This window comes from Pogona vitticeps, chromosome 5, assembly GCF_051106095.1.
Source record: "Pogona vitticeps strain Pit_001003342236 chromosome 5, PviZW2.1, whole genome shotgun sequence".
Lineage (NCBI taxonomy): Eukaryota > Metazoa > Chordata > Lepidosauria > Squamata > Agamidae > Pogona > Pogona vitticeps.
In genome coordinates, this window is record NC_135787.1 from 175213287 (window position 1) to 175231533 (window position 18247).

The window sequence follows — 18247 nt, forward strand, 5'->3', positions numbered from 1 at the left end:
AGAGGAGATGTCCAAATGCCAGTTAAGGTAGACAGCTGTCCCCTCAAGCTGCACGGACATTGTGGGTGCCGCTGTGTCTCTGACAAATCATGACAGCTTGCTTTGCACACCACACTTTTTTGACATCTGAGGGCACCTGGACAACACAGCTGCTGCTATTTAGTACCAATGGATCGCTGTCTCTCTAGGGTTGTCGGTGGGGAAATATCAAACATAATTATTTTGGCCGGCTTTTTTTTGTTATGCATAATTCTTTAATACTTTAGCATGTTGTCCAAAGCTGAGAATGTGTTATATTCCTCCTAATGAAATGCTTGCCATGAACTTAAAAAAACAATTACACCTTTTCTAGCTTACAGTTGTAACCTGCAGTTAGGGTTCATTCCTTCCTGTCAATTCTAAGATGAGACAGTCTCTGCCTTAAGGTGCTGCTTTAACAGGGAGTTCATCCTTGGGTTCTTTCTTTGCTTTTAGAAAAAAAAAATCTACTGATAGGTGACAGATCTGTTTTTAGCAACCAGGCAAGGTATAAAATAATCTCCCTCAAAAATATTCCCTAATTGCCATCACTGCACACTTTAGTAGAAGAGGGTCAGTGAAAATATGTTGCCCAGGGTCCAAATGGATAGTTTTGATAATAACAAAAGCATAATGATATAATCATTTGCAGGAGAGTAAATGAGCTATTTGAATTTATAATTTTTTTATGGCTAAGGTTGGTAGCATTCCCACCTTTTTCCACTGCAAACTTGTTTATGTCTACTGAGATGTATGGATGCTGAGCAGCATAATTAGGTTCATATTTTAACAGGGACCTGCCTAATTGGTGCTTCCTAAAACAGTACAGAAACAGAAATGACATTACTGTCGGTATTTGCAGTTCTCTGAATTGTGTGCTAAAGTTTATCTGATAAAAAAAAGGCACACTGAAATGCACAGACTAAGGGGAAATATGCAAAAATGTTTACGTTAGAGAAAATACCTTCCATCACATCTAAAATCCCTTTTATTATGGGGAGCTACTTGCAAAATGCATAAGTTGTGCAAAATTGCACACGGAAATCAAATATTAGGCTAGACTTTCATGAAAAACCCAAGTCTTTTCATGTACACTTTTTTTTTCCTAATGGCAAACTGAGGGGGGAGAGAAACTTGGTTTCTCCTTTGCAACCCAGCCATGGAGGGGTCACATAAAAAGCAGTTAAAAATGACATTGCACCAGAATAATAAAATCTTAAGAGCTTATTGAATTACTGCTTTTTAAAAGTGGCTTAGTTTAAGTGGGCTTCCCATCTGCTTGGTTCAGAACACAGGGTGATCCTTGGCACGTTGGTGACTAAAGGGAGAAGCATTTATTTAGAAATAAGTGGCATTTCTTGATAGACATTTTTAGAATGTCCTTCAATCATGACTCCCTTTCTGTTTTCATAAAGCAGGGGTAGGCAACTTCCAGAGGTCTGGGGGTATTGCACCGGAAACCTCACAGAGCCACGTCTGCTTCCTTGTGTCACCCTTCAAACAATATTTTGAAAGTGAAAATCCTTATACTCTCTAGTGGCGGTTTTGTTTTTTTTTAAAATGTTTTTATGTGGGAAAAATCCAGGAATTGCCCCCAATTTGCAACAGTTGCTCCCGCATTACCTGATAAGATTGTTTTCTGAGTGTAAAAAACAAAAGTGAGGGTACTGGAGCTGCATTTGGGGGCCCTGAACATAAAATGAAACATAGATTCGTCTTTAAATCATGGGAAGGTAAAAGAGAGCTTTGTCTGGCATGTGAAAGACGACAAGATAAGAACTGGATGATTCCCTTGGGGGTGTAATTCCTGTTTTGGCACCACCTCTGTAAAGGCCCTTATCTTGGGTGGGAAGGGCACCCACAATGACTCTGAAGACCTGAGTGTACAGACAGCAGGAACACATGGAATCTATCTCAGAAACAGACCTTATATTTCTGGATATGAACTGAACTATGGACCGAAGAAATCCACGAATTGATTTCATAGTTCGGTTTGGGGATTCCGTCTTGCCAAAATGAACCAAAATGCCAAACTTTTTTCTGCTTAGCATTTCGTTTTTTTTCTGCCCCCTTCCCATTGCCCCTGTTACCTCTCTACCTGGTCTTGTTGTCATTCTTCCATGCCACCATCTTTAAAGACAGCAGTCCAGCTTTCCTTCTGGGAGTCAGGCCTATTATCTCTAAAGATAACAGCGGTGGAAGATGAAGAGGAGGAGGCAGCAGGACTGTATATGGAGGCAACAGGGCAGTGGGAAGGGGGACAGCAGGTGGCAGAGGGGGTGGGGGTTCCCCTCCTCAGGGCACAAACTGGGAAAAGAAAAGAGACACGATCTGATGGTTGTTGTGGGTTTTTAGGGCTCTTTGGCTGTGTTCTGAAGGTTGTTCTTCCTGACGTTTTGCCAGTCTCTATGGCCGGCATCTTCAGAGGATTGGAGTAGGAACTCTGTCCATGCTCTGTTGCTGTTTGTTGGAGAGTTGAGTATTTATAGCTGTGGGAAATACTCAACTACTCAACTATCCAACAAACAGCAACAGAGCATGGACAGAGTTCCTACTCCAGTCCTCTGAAGAGCCTGAAAAACCCACACCATCAGATCCCAGCCATTAAAGCCTTCGAGAAGACACGATCTAGTTTGTTGTTCTGGTGCTCATGGGTGGTTTGTGGTTAGCCATGAAGCACCCTGATTTGTCTTTTTTTCCTGGTTCATGCCCATCTCTATTTCTGACTATTTTTGTAGAAGGGCTTTTTGACCTTTCTGATCTTCAAGGGTCTATTGTTCTATTGAATGAAAAACAAGTCCTTTGTTTCCCTCAAGCTTGTGATTTAAGATTGGCAGCTGCATGCTTGTGGGGTATTGATTATGCTAAGGGTTTGGCCCTGCAGCTCCCATTCTTATTCTGAGGAAATCCTGTTCTCCTTTCAGGGGACATGTGCCATTGACCCTGCATTATGTCCTGATGAATCTCATGTCTTTTTTCACAGTCCCCATGCCATCCCAGAACGCCTACGGATCAGAGTGAACCGAATTAGTTTACAAGATTATGAGGGACTGCATTACGACAAAGAAAAACTCCGGGAAGCTTGTAAGTCTTTGCTTTGGGGATTTTTTGAGGGATTGGCTAACACTGTGATTTTGCTCTGTATGCATTTTTTTCTTGTCTGTATAAGTTACTCTTGAATGTGAGTCCACAAGCTTTGGTGAGGCTTATTAGCTAACCATTTGTGTCTAATTGCTTCTGTGGCCTGAGTTTCTTGACATGTATTGCACCCACCCCTGGAGAGATCTGATCTAGCCGTGGTGACACATGCCTTAGTTACATCCTAACTGGATGTGACAAAATGGTGTTTGTGCAACCTCACATCGGTGCTTCTGGAATGGAAACAACTGATAGGTAGTATCATTGCCCAGGGAATAACCGAACACATTCACATTCTTCAGGAGGTGCCTTCCTTGTCCTTCCAAACACATGGAGGAAAGTGGATCAACAAAGACCTTGATGAGTGTGGAGAAGAGCGAACCTCACACCTATGTCAGTGTATCAATGCCCCTCAACATGTGCTAAGGAGGACTTGATATTAGCTGCTCCAAATGCTCTTAATGGTGCCAAGACTGGATAAAAATTATCAGATAAACCTATTGATGGTGCTTCTGACAAAAACAATCAAGCAAGGTCATATCAAAATATGTAAACTCAGGTGAGGTCATAGGAATTTAGAAATATTTGTTCTGTTATTTTTATTTATTTATTTATTTGATTTATATTCCGCCCATCTGGTCTGGTCGACCACTCTGGGCAGCTTCCAATAAGGTGTATACGATAAAACATAAGGATTTTAAAAACAGTCCATAACACATACAATAATAAAACAAATAATAAATGAAAGAAAAAATAAAGAAAGAATTAAATATTGACAGGAGGGAAGGCCTGAACATACAACCATGTTTTTAGTTGACTCTTAAAGTGCCCAGTGTAGGGGCCGCACGAATCACCGGAGGAAGGTTATTCCAGAGGCGAGGAGCCACCGCTGAGAAGGCCTGGTTTCATGTCCTTTCCTTCTGGGCCTCCCTCGGCGTTAGGCTCCTCAGCCTCACCTCCTGGCTCATGCGGGTGATCCGAGTAGATCTAGGTGGGAGCAGGCCTTCCGCCAAGTATCAGGGTCCTAAACCGTTTCGGGCATATGTAAGCATTAACACTTTGAAGTCAATGCGGAAACGGATGGGCAGCCAGTGCAGCATGGCCAGAGTAGGAGAGATATGTTGGTATTTTCTCACTCCAATAAGGAGTCTGGCCGCCACATTCTTCATCACCTGAAGTTTCCGCATCAGCTTCAAAGGGAGCCCCACGTAGAGCGTGTTACAGTAGTCTAATCTAGAGATTACGAGCGCATGTACTAAGGTAGTGAGCACCCCCATGTCTAGGTAAGGTCACAGCAGGGCAATCCACCAAAGGTGGAAAAAGGCGGTGCGGATTACCTGCGTTTCCATGGTGAGCATCGGGTCCAGGTGTACCCCCAGGCTGCGGACCCCACTCTTTGTGGCCAGGGCCACCCCCCCCAAACATGAGGGAGTTTCCCAAGCCACCATCCACAGGGCCACCCACCCTCAGAACTTCCGTCTTATCCGGGTTCAGCCTCAGCCCGTTCTCCTGCATCCATTGCAGTATGGCCGCCAGGCAGCGCTGGAGGGACAGGACGGTATCACTTGCAGTTGGTGAAAAGGTGATGTAGAGCTGGGTGTCATCAGCATATTGATGACATAATGCTCCACACCCCCTGATGACCCCACCCAGATGGACAAGTAGGACAACAAAGTGCTATGTATGGTTTACTGCAGTGGTTCCCATCCTTGGCAGTTCTTGGACTGCAACTCCCAGAAGCCCTTGCCAGCACAACTAGTGGTAAAGGCTTCTGGAAGTTACAGTCCAAGAATGTCTGTGGACCCAAGGTTGGGACTGGTGTAGTGGCATCTGTTGGTTATGACAGATAAAAGTAGCAATCCCTCTTTTCAAAACAAGTGCAAGTACCTGGCAAGTACCAGATACTCAGGGTTAGCAGTGTCATGTGGATATTGCGTCATGCCCTACCTGCAGACTTGTTGTGTAATCTGCTACACAAAGTGCTGAACTACACATTCTCTTGTAGTTTGAAATGTGATTAATATCAATGGAATAATACAGTAGTCACTGAGAAATGGAACTAATGGAACCATCCCTGTAGTTGATGAGAAAATTCCCATTAATTTCACTGAAACTTGGATAAAAACCTCATTAGCCTAAAAATCCTTGCTTTTCCACTGAGAAAAACAATACATAATTTCTGAAGAAAGCACAACAATAATGAACAGTCTCATACAATTAATGACAAAGAGGTTGATGGAAGAGGTCAGCCGAACTTGTAACGTTCTTGGTGACAACACTTTAAAATGAAGTCCCTTTCCTTAGTGACACACACCGAGTCATTAATCAATGCACAAAGCAGGTGCTTATGATAACACTTTGATTGAGTCTTATTCAGGCATCTGCCTCATTATTCATATTCATTTACAAGGACGGCTGTTTGTTATGTAACAAAGCTTCAACATCCACATACATACAGGATTCCCTGATAATTACGCAGTAGAAAATCTTCTAATTGGTTTGCTTAAGTTCCTGCAGAAATATGGTTATTTGGTTTAGATGTCCCTGCTCACTTCTTACCCAGAATTGAACAATAAAGGTGTCTTGAGAATATGGGTTTGTGTAACAATACATCTTGTTATAACTACTTTCAATTGGAAATCAGAAGGCTTCAGCTCATGCTGAATATTTTAATGAAGATAATTACTAGGGTAAGGAGGAAATGTGTCTCTGTGTTTGTGTGCATATGCCTCTCTCTCTCTCGATGTGGGTGTGTTAAAATAGATAGACTTGGGGCAATTGTCCTTTGACAAGTATGGAGATACAAACAAAATCACAGCTATTTGTGCATTTCTGGGGTGACTGTGAGATGGAAGAGGCATATATGGGACAGGTTAGTAGACCCTACAGATTTCTTAGGTTAGATAGTATTTAAAATTCCCAAAAAGTAAGGGTTTTTAGGGGAGGAGCCTATGTAGGCTCCTGCATTACTACTAATTTCGGATGCAGAGAAGAGAAAGAAAATGAAGCAGGGCAGGGAGAAAAGATGGAAACTGTAAAGATCATACTGGAAGATTTCTTCCATCTTTTTTTTCAACAGAAGTAAACTAGTTTTTTTTCTTCTGGAATAACAACTGCTGGATAGCTCAATGATTTAAATATCTGGCTGTGGAGTCTGAGGTTAGGCGTTCAATTCCCTACTGTGACTTCTTGACAAGGGATGGACTTGATGAACCATCGGGTCCCTTCCAGCTTTGCACTTCTAAGATTATTAATCCTTGTTGTTCAAATGGACAGGAGAAGAGAGGACTGAGAAAGCGAGTAGACAGAGATGAAATTCCAAGTGGCATGAAGAAAGAGATCTATGCAGTGCTCTTTTAAGGAAAAAAAAAAATCAAAGATGAACATACTAAATTGCCCTTTTCAACTCAGTGCCTCACTCCCTTCCTTGTGGCTTCCTTAAGAAACTGTTGTGTTTTCTCCTGGCAAAAGGGAAAGGGAAAGGGAAAGATGAAACAGAGCAGCTAGCTCTGCAGATCACAGTTGCCCTGGATGCAAGCCCTTCTGTCCTCCTATAGTTGTACCATTTGTTCTGTGACCTGTTCTTATTCTTTGCATTTTCCCATTTAAGAAAGATTTTCCCAGAGACTCAAAAGTAGTATTCATGCTTAGGAAGGGTGGTTTATTTTAATATTGTTCTACCAACATACACTGGCAGCCATTTTGCACCCTTCCAGGAGCAAACTTTTGCAACCTCTACACATTTAGTGTTGAAACAGAGCCACACTCCAATTATGAAAAAGCCAACGAACCTTTGATACCTTTATTGGCCCACTAAAAAAAATTGACAAAAAGCTATGTTTCAACCTAAGCCAGTTCTCATCAGGCCATACATTGTGCATAAGGCAGAAAAAAAATATATACGAGAGTCTCAGAAATCTGGGCAAAGGTCTGTGCCAAGTATATTTCCTTAAAGATGAGTTCAAAAATGCAAGCTCCAAATGCCCACTGAAGATTTGGTTTCAAAGTCCACCCCAATATTTTCTCTCCCAACTCCTCAAACAAAGGACCACCGTTAATCTACATTCACACATACTCATTGCCTTCTTTTGAAACTCAGCATTCCAATTTGGCTGGGGGAAAAGGTAATGTAGAACTTGCTGGAGAACAGGGTTGTGTGTGTTGTGTGGCCTACCCTGAGAGCACAAAGTGCTTGTTGTATTCAAGTGTGGCACAGGAGGCTATCACATCACCAGCACTAACTACGATCCACCTCTTTCTCCCATCAGCATCCATTTGTACAGTGGCAGAGGTAGGATGCTAAGTCTTGTCCTTTCGATCCAGCAACAGAAGATTCTGGGTCAGTCGTGAAGGGCCATGATTGCTTTTTAATGTTCTTTTAAAAAAATCCATCATGCACAAGTAAACAATAAATGACAGAATAAAAACATGGAAACCAGTTTAAGAATGAACCATTTATTTATCACTTTGGGAGTACTGCAGGAAAGTTATTAAGATTTTTGTCTGAGACATGTCTTCATGATGGAGCATCAAATGCTCTGACATCTGCGTAATAACCTGGATCATCTAGGCTCAGAGTAAATAAATGTAGCTCGTCTTGTTTGCTTGAAATACCAAGTTGATTCTATCAGTGGCCTCATCTAAAATTGAATTTTTTCTCTGCCGTGTCTAACAACTCGTCATGCACGCTGTTTGGGGGAGATTAATCTTGGCTTCTCCAGAGGTAGACAACTCATTTCTGAAAACCTTTTGTGCAATTAAATGATGCCATACTGGTCTTTGAAGAGAACAAGCATCTTTCTCATATTTGGTTAGTTTATTTTATATAGTCAGTTTTTATTTCCCTTTATGGAACTCAGCAAGCGATGTACTCTCTAAACAATAGTTTTATAAGGTGTGTGCTCTTGCAGTGATAAGCAAGTATAAAGCCAGGGGTGCAATGATTAGAGTGCTAGACTAGAGTGGGGGAATCTGGGTTTGAATCCAATTCATCGTGAAACAAATTGAATGGCATTGGGCTAGTTGACGCTGGAAAGGAGGTAGAAAGTCATGTTTGCTGCCTAGAACTCACTGGAAGAAAGGTAGGGTATACATATGTAGCTAATAAATAATAAGAGGGAAAGTAACTTAATCCAGTTTGCTCCATGGAGGCACTGCTAAGGGAAATCAAATTCCTCCTGTAAAAAGTGAACAGTATAGCTGTTTTATAAAAAATGGAAGACCATCTTCTCTGCCTCAGTAAATATGCCGGTTCCCACATGCACATTTTATTAATCTCTATTTTCCATTATGGAGAACTTTGTGGACTTTATGAATTTGGTTTCGTTTCTTATAGGGGGGAAATTAACCAAATAAAATTAGGCATGATATTATGTTCAGTATTTCCCTGCTTCTATTGTGGGATGACCGCATGGGGGAAGAAAGAGAACACACGTCTTTGTTTAATGATTGCACTGCTTTAATATTCTGCCTTTAATAGTTCTTTGCTGGCTGCATTAGGTATCTGGCCGAAGAGCCAGAGGTTGGGAGTTCAATTCCCTGCTGTGCCTCCCACAAGTAGAGCCAGCCTGTGTGGCCTTGTGCAAGCTGCATAACCCCTAAAAGAAGGGAATGGTAAATCATTTCTGAGTATAGAAAACCCTGAAAAGGGTCACCATAAGTCAGAATTGACTTGACAGCACATTATTATTATTATTTTATTATGGAATAGTTCTATGGGAATTTGTAGGTTGCCTAACATCACAGAGCCAGTGTGTTGCACTGGACAGAGTGACACACTAGGATGCAGGAGACCTGGGTTGAAATCTGTGCTTGGCTATAGAAACTCACTGGGAGTTGGCAATTGTAGAGATACACATTAAATGTCTCACATAGCACCAAGGTACAGGAGAGGAGCATGAGAATGTATGAACATATTCTCTAAACGTTCTGGTTTCCTCTGAAAGCACACAGATTTTTTATCAGTTGTGGTGTACAGGTTATTGTTTTGGAGAGACAGAGAACAGCATATGAACAGTTACTAATGAGGGAGTGGCAAAACTGGACATTCTTTCATATATTTTTGGTTGTATATTTGAACAGCTTTGTTTTAAAAAAAGGAGGCAAAGCAAACCTAGAAATTACAGAAAGCAAGCAGATTTTTATCTATCCAAGGAAGCAAATTAAAATAGTGGTCCTTCTGTGACCAGATAGGCGGGATATAAATAAAATAAATAAATAAATAAATAAATAGTTTTTTTTTTTTTTGCGTTGGTGTCTGAACTCTTATTATTATTGCTTAAGGGCACCAAATGCAACCAAGGAGTATTGCATGAATTGTCCCTTCAAACTGAGCGTGATCGGTCTTCCAAATCTTAAACCAAATAGAGTTTGAAGTGGGAGACTATTTTTGAAAATATTTTATAATACTGAATGATTTCTTCAAGGGCAATGTTTCTGTTGTGGCCCTCAAAGAGAACCTAGTTCTGCTTCCACCATAGCTCATCCCTTGTTCTTTCTTCAGTAGCAAGCAAAGCAGGGAGAGTACCAGTCCTACTGTTAGGCAGACGGAGACAGCTGGCCAACAGAGCACACAGCGACAAGCAGGGCAGGGCATGATTCCCCCATTTCACTTCTGAAGGCCCATCAAGGGGTTCCCATATAAATCCCAGTTCCATCTAGAGCTATTTGTACCCAGGATACAAACTGATGTATAAGCCTACGATTGACTTTCATTGGAAAACCAACATATCTTTCTTTTTGCTGTTGCAATGTTTTGCACGGATGCTCATGGAATTTGGAGACATGACAGATCACATAAAACTGACAGATTTCAAAATTTGTTGTTTTAAAAGAAAAAGGCTGAATGAATTTGTGTCCAAGCCAGTTCAGTTTGTGCTCAGATAAAAACTGACTTATAAATTCTTTTCAGCTGAACTGGAAGTGAAACTAGCCATTCTGCTTTGGATGAATCCTCATTCAAATTAGTATGAATCAGGTCCATTTGGTTAGTAATTAGGGTTTTTCCCCCCTAAGTCCTGTATGCAGCCCTATTGAGAATTAACAGACAAAGCCGTGCCTTATAGTCCTTAAACTAACCTCCTGTCCATAGATGTGCTGATGAGGGCTGTGTTTTTACCATAGCTGAGAAGAAGAGAACATCTCCTGATTAGGGCTGTGCATTATCTTCAGAAGCTTGTGCAAAAAACAATGGAATCAGGGTTATTTGTGTGTTTCTGCAATGAATGAAGAGCCCAAAGGCATTAATAAAGTGGAGTGCCACCCCCATGGATCTCTTGCATGAAATCTGACACACTCATGAAATGTGCTAAGAAATGGGGAAAGAGAAAGAAAAACTAGAAAGGTGAAAAAGAGTAAGCACTTTACCTTAGAATCGAACTACCCTTGCCTTTTTTGTGGCAGGGTCATTGATTAAATCATGAAGATCTAGTGGCTGCAGGACTGTAATTTTAGGGAACAGAAAGAGTGGGAGGGAGAGTAAAGACGAAAAGTGTGAAAATGCAGACTCTTTCTATAACTCTTTTAAGAAAGAATGCAAGACGACTCTGCCAGTTGCCATCATAAGGTACCTCTTATACTCCCTTCCCAGTGGGTGCCTCAGGAAACCAACGGGGGCTTTCTGGGAGGTAGAAAAAGGGAGAAATACAAAATAGAAGAAACAAAATATATCACCCTGGTCTGCAAACTGACACTAGTGCCCTTCTGTTCTACCTGCACCATTCAGTCTATGACCTGGCCTTGCCCTTTGGACATCCCTATTCATAGGAATGGGGTCTTTGCAGAGAAAGTGCACAGACACTGCCAGGGACCTGCACAATAACTGCATTGCAGTGTCTCCAGAAGGGCACAGATTGTGACAGCCTGAATGTGTATGTCCTGTATTGGAGCAAAGAGCAGGGCTTTTGGGCCCATCCCTACTCCTGATATCATTACTAATTGTGGCAGGGTAACCTTATTTGAGAGGGACACTCAAGGGCTGACATTATTTGGGTTGCAAACTTCTGCTGCAAGCTTACCCACCAGGCTGAGAAACCTCTAGGGGTCCCAAGGCTACTTTTTGCCTTCTGACATGGGCCACGTGAACTCAGTGAAACTGGGCGTGGATTTCTGAGAATGTCAATGTCACAGAATATTTCCTTTCAGGAAGCAAAATGTGGTGCAGGGGGACTACTGTGCTTGGTTTCAAAGGAGGACCTGCGCTTTTCTTTGCATGTAATTTTGTCTATATATGTGTGTGTATTTCTATTGGCAGTATGGGGGCTAAAAAAAAGGTGGAGGGAGCATGCAGGCTATAGGTTGCATTATGCCTATTCTTGCAATATACACTATTCTGGGAGCAAGACCCCTGAAGTCAATGGGACTCACTTCTAATGTGTGGCGTTGAAGTATCTAAGATGAACTGAAATTGCATATAAGTAAGAAATACTACCTTTCTTGCATTCATAGTTTGATTATGACACTTATTTATTATTCTTGTAGCTATTCCTTTGGGAATTATAGTTGTCCGAGGAGACTGTGACCTGGAGACATGTCGTATCTATGTGGATCGCCTGGAAGAGGTGAGCTGCTATCAGTGATGTTGATCATAAGCACAGAATATCTCCATAAACTCACACATGACAAGTGTCATTGTTTTGTGACATACTCAGTCTTTCAATCTCCTTCTGCTTTTTATTTGTGTGCCACCCCGTCTCACCTGATATCATCGGCTTCTAGAATAAACATGAATGAATGAATAAATCGACATCACAGTTTAAGGAGAGTATCAATAATCTAGAATGTAAGGCATTTGAAGAAGGCAACCAAGATAGTGAAGAGTCTGGAAGCCAAGTCCTGTTAGGAGTGGTTAAGGAAGCTGGGTATGTTCTGTGGAAAAGACAAGGCAGAGAAAGGATACAGAACTGTCATGTGGAAGATGGAGCAAGCTTGCTTTTTGCAGCTCCAGGGATATAATAGATTAAAACTGTAAGTAGGAAAATTTGACTGAACACTAGGAAGAACTTCCTAATGGTAAAAGCTCTTCAGTAATAGGAATGAATTAACTTAGAAGATGGTGTACTCTCCTTCACTGGAAATGTTTGTATGATGGTTGGATGGCCATCTCTCAAAAATAATTTAGCTGTAGATTTCTTGTTTTGAAAAGGGCTTGGACTCAGTAAACTATGGGGTCCCTTCTAGCACTGCAATACTATGGCTGAAATCCTGTTGCTTATAGTAGTAGATTGCACTAAAGTAGGCCCATTAGATCACTGGGGATTTGTTCAGTCAACTTCTCCACAAGTTCCATTGATTCAATAAGCCTACTCCAGTTGTGGCTTACTACACTAAGCAGCAGGAATTCAGCCCGAGAATCTAAATCAATCAATTAGTTGGCTGTCATACTGAGCTTATGTTGTCTGCTTCTTGATAATGGAGCCATGATGCCATAGAATGCCGAGGTGATCTTGGAGTAAGAAACAGACCATTAAGGGAAAATGGCGCAGATTCGAAAGAAATTAGCAACATCTGGCAAGTCTAACCGCAAAGTATTTTACACTGTCTGAAGATATCCAAATGTCATTTTGGTAGCCAGCTTAGCTAGTGAGAAATCAGCAGCCACAGATAGAGAGATAGCTCTTGCTGTTTATAAAGGCAAACAGGGCCTTAACATCTTGGACATACACATCATGTATAGAGAATGCTTGTGTCAAAATTGAGTGCCTAAGCTAGAATTAGAGTGGGAGGATATGACCCCTAGGTAAGTTTGTGTCCCAGTATCACTCACTTCAGAAATCAAGCCATATCTTTCTTTCTCTGGCAGCTGCCTCAGGAGCAGTAAGAAAATATCAGATCATGTTTCAGATAAAACTATTTGTCGGTCACCGATATGTGGAAGAATCTTTGCATGTTATTAAGAGAACTATTTTGTTTGGCAGAAAAGTATCATTGCTTTGGATTATGTCATGATGTTTCTGAGTAATAATTATCAAGACGTTTGGTGCTGAGTAAATTAGCAGGGATGATTTGGATGGGAAGGAGATTGAAACAGGTTCTGGATTCATCACTGTTTCCATTGGGCTTTCCTTCTCTAGGATTTACAGTCCGTATCTTCAAATACACAGAGAGTCCATTACCAGGTAAAACATCTCTTATCTCTTTTCTTTCTAAAACAACACAGAAACGGCTTATCCAGGCTGAACTGCACCAGTATTTCTACTGGCTGCATTCCTTTTACCTATGGCTGACCCTTGGCAATTCAATAAAAACTCGCTGTGGAGCTCCATGACAAGGGAAGTTATGCTGCTGCCTTCTCTCCTGTTTTTGTTTTGTTTTGTTTTGTTTTTTGTCTGTAGGCAAATAATTTTTTTATCTAGGCAAGCTTTCAGCAGTCAAACAGCTGGAAGGGTGGTTCCAAAGAATTGGATACTGTTCACTATCTAGAATTCCCTCTAAAATATGATGCCACAAAGCTCATAATTTCCTCTCAAGGAAAGTCAGGGTGCCTGATGATTTTTTTTTGTCCAGCAGCCAAAATGGTTTCATATCACTCTTGTTGTCTAAAATTGCTTTTAAAGCTGGCATTTATGGCATCCTTGATCCAATTTTAAAGAACAGTGACTTTTAAATTCGGCTGGTGAAAATGACCCTATATCTGTTTTACGGTATATTTTGTCTTCTTGCTGTTGTGTAATGCCCTCAATGGCTGAGACGTGCTAAGAAAATACTTTTAAAAGTGGAAGTAAATAAATTCAATAGACAGGTTTTTTCCCCCTTTCATGACACGCTGCCTAATGGTAGGGACATCTCTGATAAGAATAGATGTGCTGATATGGGAGTTAGGTTGCCTAGTACATTCTGTGGGAAAAAGAAAATGGTGCTGTATTCATCCGGGTTGTTGGGACTGTTAAGTCAAGCTGTCTTAGACCCCCCCCTCTTAAATAGTATTTATTGATCAGTGCACAAGATCCCCTGAAGAAGTTCTAGAATGCATTCAAAATCTAGAATTTTGGAATTTGTCTTGTAGCTGGTTTTGCCTTAAAGGATGATCTCCTGTCATTACCATTACGTGTCTTAAGAACCACTCTCCACCACACGCTGAAACACATACACAGGCTCAAGTAGATGCTGAAAATGTATATTTTACTAAAGTATAACATTGATGAGGGCAGTTTTTTTTTTAAAAAATTCCTTTTCCTTTCCCCCATGGCTTCTACATTTCTCGTGGGGAATTATGGCTCAAATTTTGAAGATTAGCTGGGATTGTATCCAAGATCTCTGTTTATTTTACTCCTAGTTGCTCCAGGAAAGAATAAAGAAAAGAAAAGAATTAATAGTTGAGGTTGTTCAGCACCTCAGCAGCATCTGATAGGAATAGATAATCTCCCCAGAATTCCATAGAATAATATTATAATACTGGTCGAAATCCTGTTCTGTAAACTGTGCCTGCAGAAGAATGATAGCGTCATCAACAGGGGGACTCTCATGTAACCTGTATCACCAGGACAGAGGGAGTAACTCTTGAGTTTCTGAAAATATCCCTGCTGCTGCTGATATCATCACCCTTCTGTAGGTGTCATGTATGCTCCAGGAGTTTGACCATTGTGTTGCATAGTTAGTCTCAGTTTTAGTCCAAACACTCTACTTTACTTTTAAAGAACTGTACTTCCCCTTGCTCTGATCTCACAATATTGGAAAACAGCTCATCTTATTTCTAAGGTATTTGGGTGAGTAACTGAACACACCCTGTGTAAACCTTGATGGTTCACTGTGGCTAGCTGAGCAGAAGGGAAGATGTGTGGAGACTGACAAGGTGTTTCAGGAAACAGCTTCGCTAGCTTACTTCTGGGCCAGCTGAATAAATGTGACCAGTCTGAAATCTGAAGATGGGACTCTGGGCTAATGTGAAGGGGAAAATTGTGGGGACCAGATAGGTATAAGGATTTCTTTCCCATCCAACTCAGGTTAAAACCAAGAAGAAAACATTTGAGAATCATATATTTGAAAGAGGTATCTAAGAGTACCTAAGACTCACACTTCAAAGTCCAGAAATGAATCCTGCACGGACAACATCGCTTGACATTGGCCATTTTTCTCATTTTCCACCTCTGTCTTCCTTATGGATCATTGGCTTTGTCACAGCTGTCGGCTACAGATATTTGTGAATTAGCCATCACTTTCTGCTAGCAAGCTTCTTTGAAGCTTTTCATCTACCATAAATACTTCATGATGCTTCATTCTGAATGAAACTCCCCTTTTCAGTTCTACTGGTTCTTTCGGATTGCTCAGATAGTTATACATTCTCTACAAGTGCCTTGCTGGGGTTAATGTGAGGATTTTCCCACAAGGCTGTGATCAATTGTGCATAAATTATGGAATGTGAAAGCATGCAAGAGGACAATAGCTCTCAAGTCATTTGGCTCACAAGTCATTTAGTAAACAGTAAACCATCTCCATGTCTCACTAATAAGGTACCAGGGGCACTTTTAGAGCTTAGAAACAGAACACATTTGTCTCTTGGGTTTCCTGCAGTTTGGAATGGGAAGAGTCAGCAGAAACCATTCTTGTGTGAACCGAGCTGCAAATGAGAAACTTTGTCAACTGATGCCAGTTTGTGTTCCTTTCCTTTTTCAGCCTGATTGCTGTTTTTATATATTTAATGTATGGACATCCATCCTTGCATGGCTGGCTGGATAGCTCAGTAATTGAGATGGCCCTGCAAGGCCCCTGGACCTCTAGAGATCATTTGCTCCTAACGTAGGGACTTTCTATTTTACTTTTTCTTACTTTCAGTTATAGAATACACATTGAGTTTTCTCCTTAATTCTTTCCCCTGTGTGGTGATGACATCACCTCACCACAAGATCCCCAGGATCTTCAACATAGACTGGGGTGCAAATATGACATGCTGCCTCTTTGTTCATTAAAAGAGAAATGTAAACAGTTGTTCTGTTTGCTGCGAGATGGTAGGAGTCAGTCTTGGGAAAAAATGTGCACTTTTTCGGCACATTTTTCACATCCTCAAAATTAAATGAAATTTCCTTGTTACTAGAAACAACGACAAACTAAGGCCGTCCTATTTTGGGGACATCACAAGAAGACAGGATTCTCTGGAAAAGACAGGAATGCTGGGAAAGGTTGAAGGACGCAGGAAAAGAGGAAAACCAAATGCAAGATGAATGGACTCTCTAAAGCAGGGGTTTTAAACTCAATGTACCTTGGGGCCGCTAGAGGCAGAGTCTGGGTGAGGCTGGGCTGCATCAGATTTTCCGCCAAGCGGAACAAGAACCCGAGGAAGCCGCCTAGGAGTTTCCTTAGCCGACAGACAGGTGGGCTGGCTGGCAGGCTGCAGTTCTGGATGGAGGGTGCAAGAGGTGCTGTCTTGGGAGAGAGCTGGCGAGCGAGGCAAGGCTTTTTTTTTTTACTCTTGACAGCAGAGGGTGTATGGGTGCTTTGGGGGGGCAGGCAAGGCGAGGGCCACAAACTATCATCTAGGGGGCTGCAAATGGCCCCCGGGCCGCATGTTTGAGACCCCTGCTCTAAAGGGAGCCATGAGCTTGGGTTTACAAGTGGTGAGCAATGCAGTTGAAGACAGGATATCTTGGAGATCCTGTCTTCGTGAATACATATCTTGGAGATCATTCATTCATAAAGTTGTTGCAAGTTGGAAGTGGCCTGATGGCACAAAACAACAACAGTAACAATGAACGGCTTGGCTGAAGGATTATAGCCATAGAAAATCAGAACAAAGATGACCCAGAGCAGCTCGTATAAGATAATATATAAATTCAAATTGATTTTGAGAATGTGCAGTGCATAATGCTACATATTTCAGTTCTACTGTATGGCAATCTTAATATAGTATACCATGACAGAGATATAAAACTTTGATATACAGATTAGAGATGGGGATATTCATATTTGTATACGAATAACCCCGCAGAACTGGAGTCAATGAGGGTCCGCCCCCTGGGGTGGGTCCGCCCACTCATGCCTCTGCTGGCGGCAGCCTCGCTCATCCTTCCAATCACTCCCAGAGCCCCACCCTCTTCCTGCTTGGCTGGTGACTCGGAAGCCGTGCAGGGAGACTCGTCTTCCCTTTGCCTGGAGTAGCTAGCCAGGGGCTCTGGGACTGACTGGAAGGATGAGTGAGGCTGCTGCTGGACATGTAAGTGGTCTGTCCAGCCCCAGCGGGCAGATCCTTGTTAACTCCAGCTGCATGGAGATATTCGTATTTGTATACGAATAGGAATACCTGCGGGCTAAACCGCAGAAGCCTGTGCTGCAGGGTCAGAAGACCAAGCAGTCGTAAGATCGAATCCACGCAACGGAGTGAGCGCCCGTCGCTTGTCCCAGCTCCCGCCAACCTAGCGGTTCGAAAGCATGTAAAAATGCGAGTAGATAAATAGGGACCACCTCGGTTGGAAGGTAACAGCGTTCCGTGTTTAAGTTGCACTGGCCACGTGACCACGGAAGATAGTCTTCAGACAAAACGCTGGCTCTATGGCTTGGAAACAGGGATGAGCACCGCCCCCTAGAGTCGAACACAACTGGACAAAAATTGTCAAGGGGAACCTTTACCTTTACCTTTAGGAATACCCCTGTCTCTAACACAGATCTATCCCAGCACATGAAGAATTTCTTGGCTTGAGAGGATGACCAGCAAAGAAGTATGAAGATGATTGTGTAATGACCAAACATCATACCACACATAAAATGCTGAATGCTGGGATCTATCCATCACAGGAGGAGAAATAAGAAGTACACATCGTTACAGATCATAATTCATGGTAAAACAAATGAGAAAATTAGTGCAGGAGAAAAGAATAATTTATTGGCTGATGAATTTTGAAGACTAGTTGAAATGCTCAACAGCACTGATTTTTTTAGAGGTGCTGTGATTACTGAACATGTTTTTGGCAATAGAGGAACAGAGTAGTTTGCTTAAGTTCTCCCCACTCCCAAAAGAATTTTGGGACATCTGAAAAACCTTCAGGTTCCCTCAAGCATGCTGATGCCTTTTTGTTTCTTCCTTTGGTTACCATCCTGCTGGTGCTCATTAGCTAAGTTTAAAGCAACTGCAGTATCACAATGATCAATTTTTACATTTCTAAAT

The 18247-nt window shown here is 41.8% G+C and overlaps 1 protein-coding gene across 5 annotated transcripts in view; it reads left to right on the top strand.

Moving 5' to 3' along the window:
• Positions 1-18247, top strand: part of DGKI (diacylglycerol kinase iota) — a 295355-nt gene that overhangs the window by 210837 nt on the left and 66271 nt on the right. For all 5 annotated transcript variants that reach the window (XM_020792200.3, XM_078376256.1, XM_078376255.1 and 2 more), the window contains 3 exons: positions 3002-3102; positions 11635-11714; positions 13227-13271. In XM_020792200.3, the coding sequence (XP_020647859.3) occupies positions 3002-3102; positions 11635-11714; positions 13227-13271 (226 nt within the window). The remainder of the gene's footprint in view (positions 1-3001; positions 3103-11634; positions 11715-13226; positions 13272-18247) is intronic.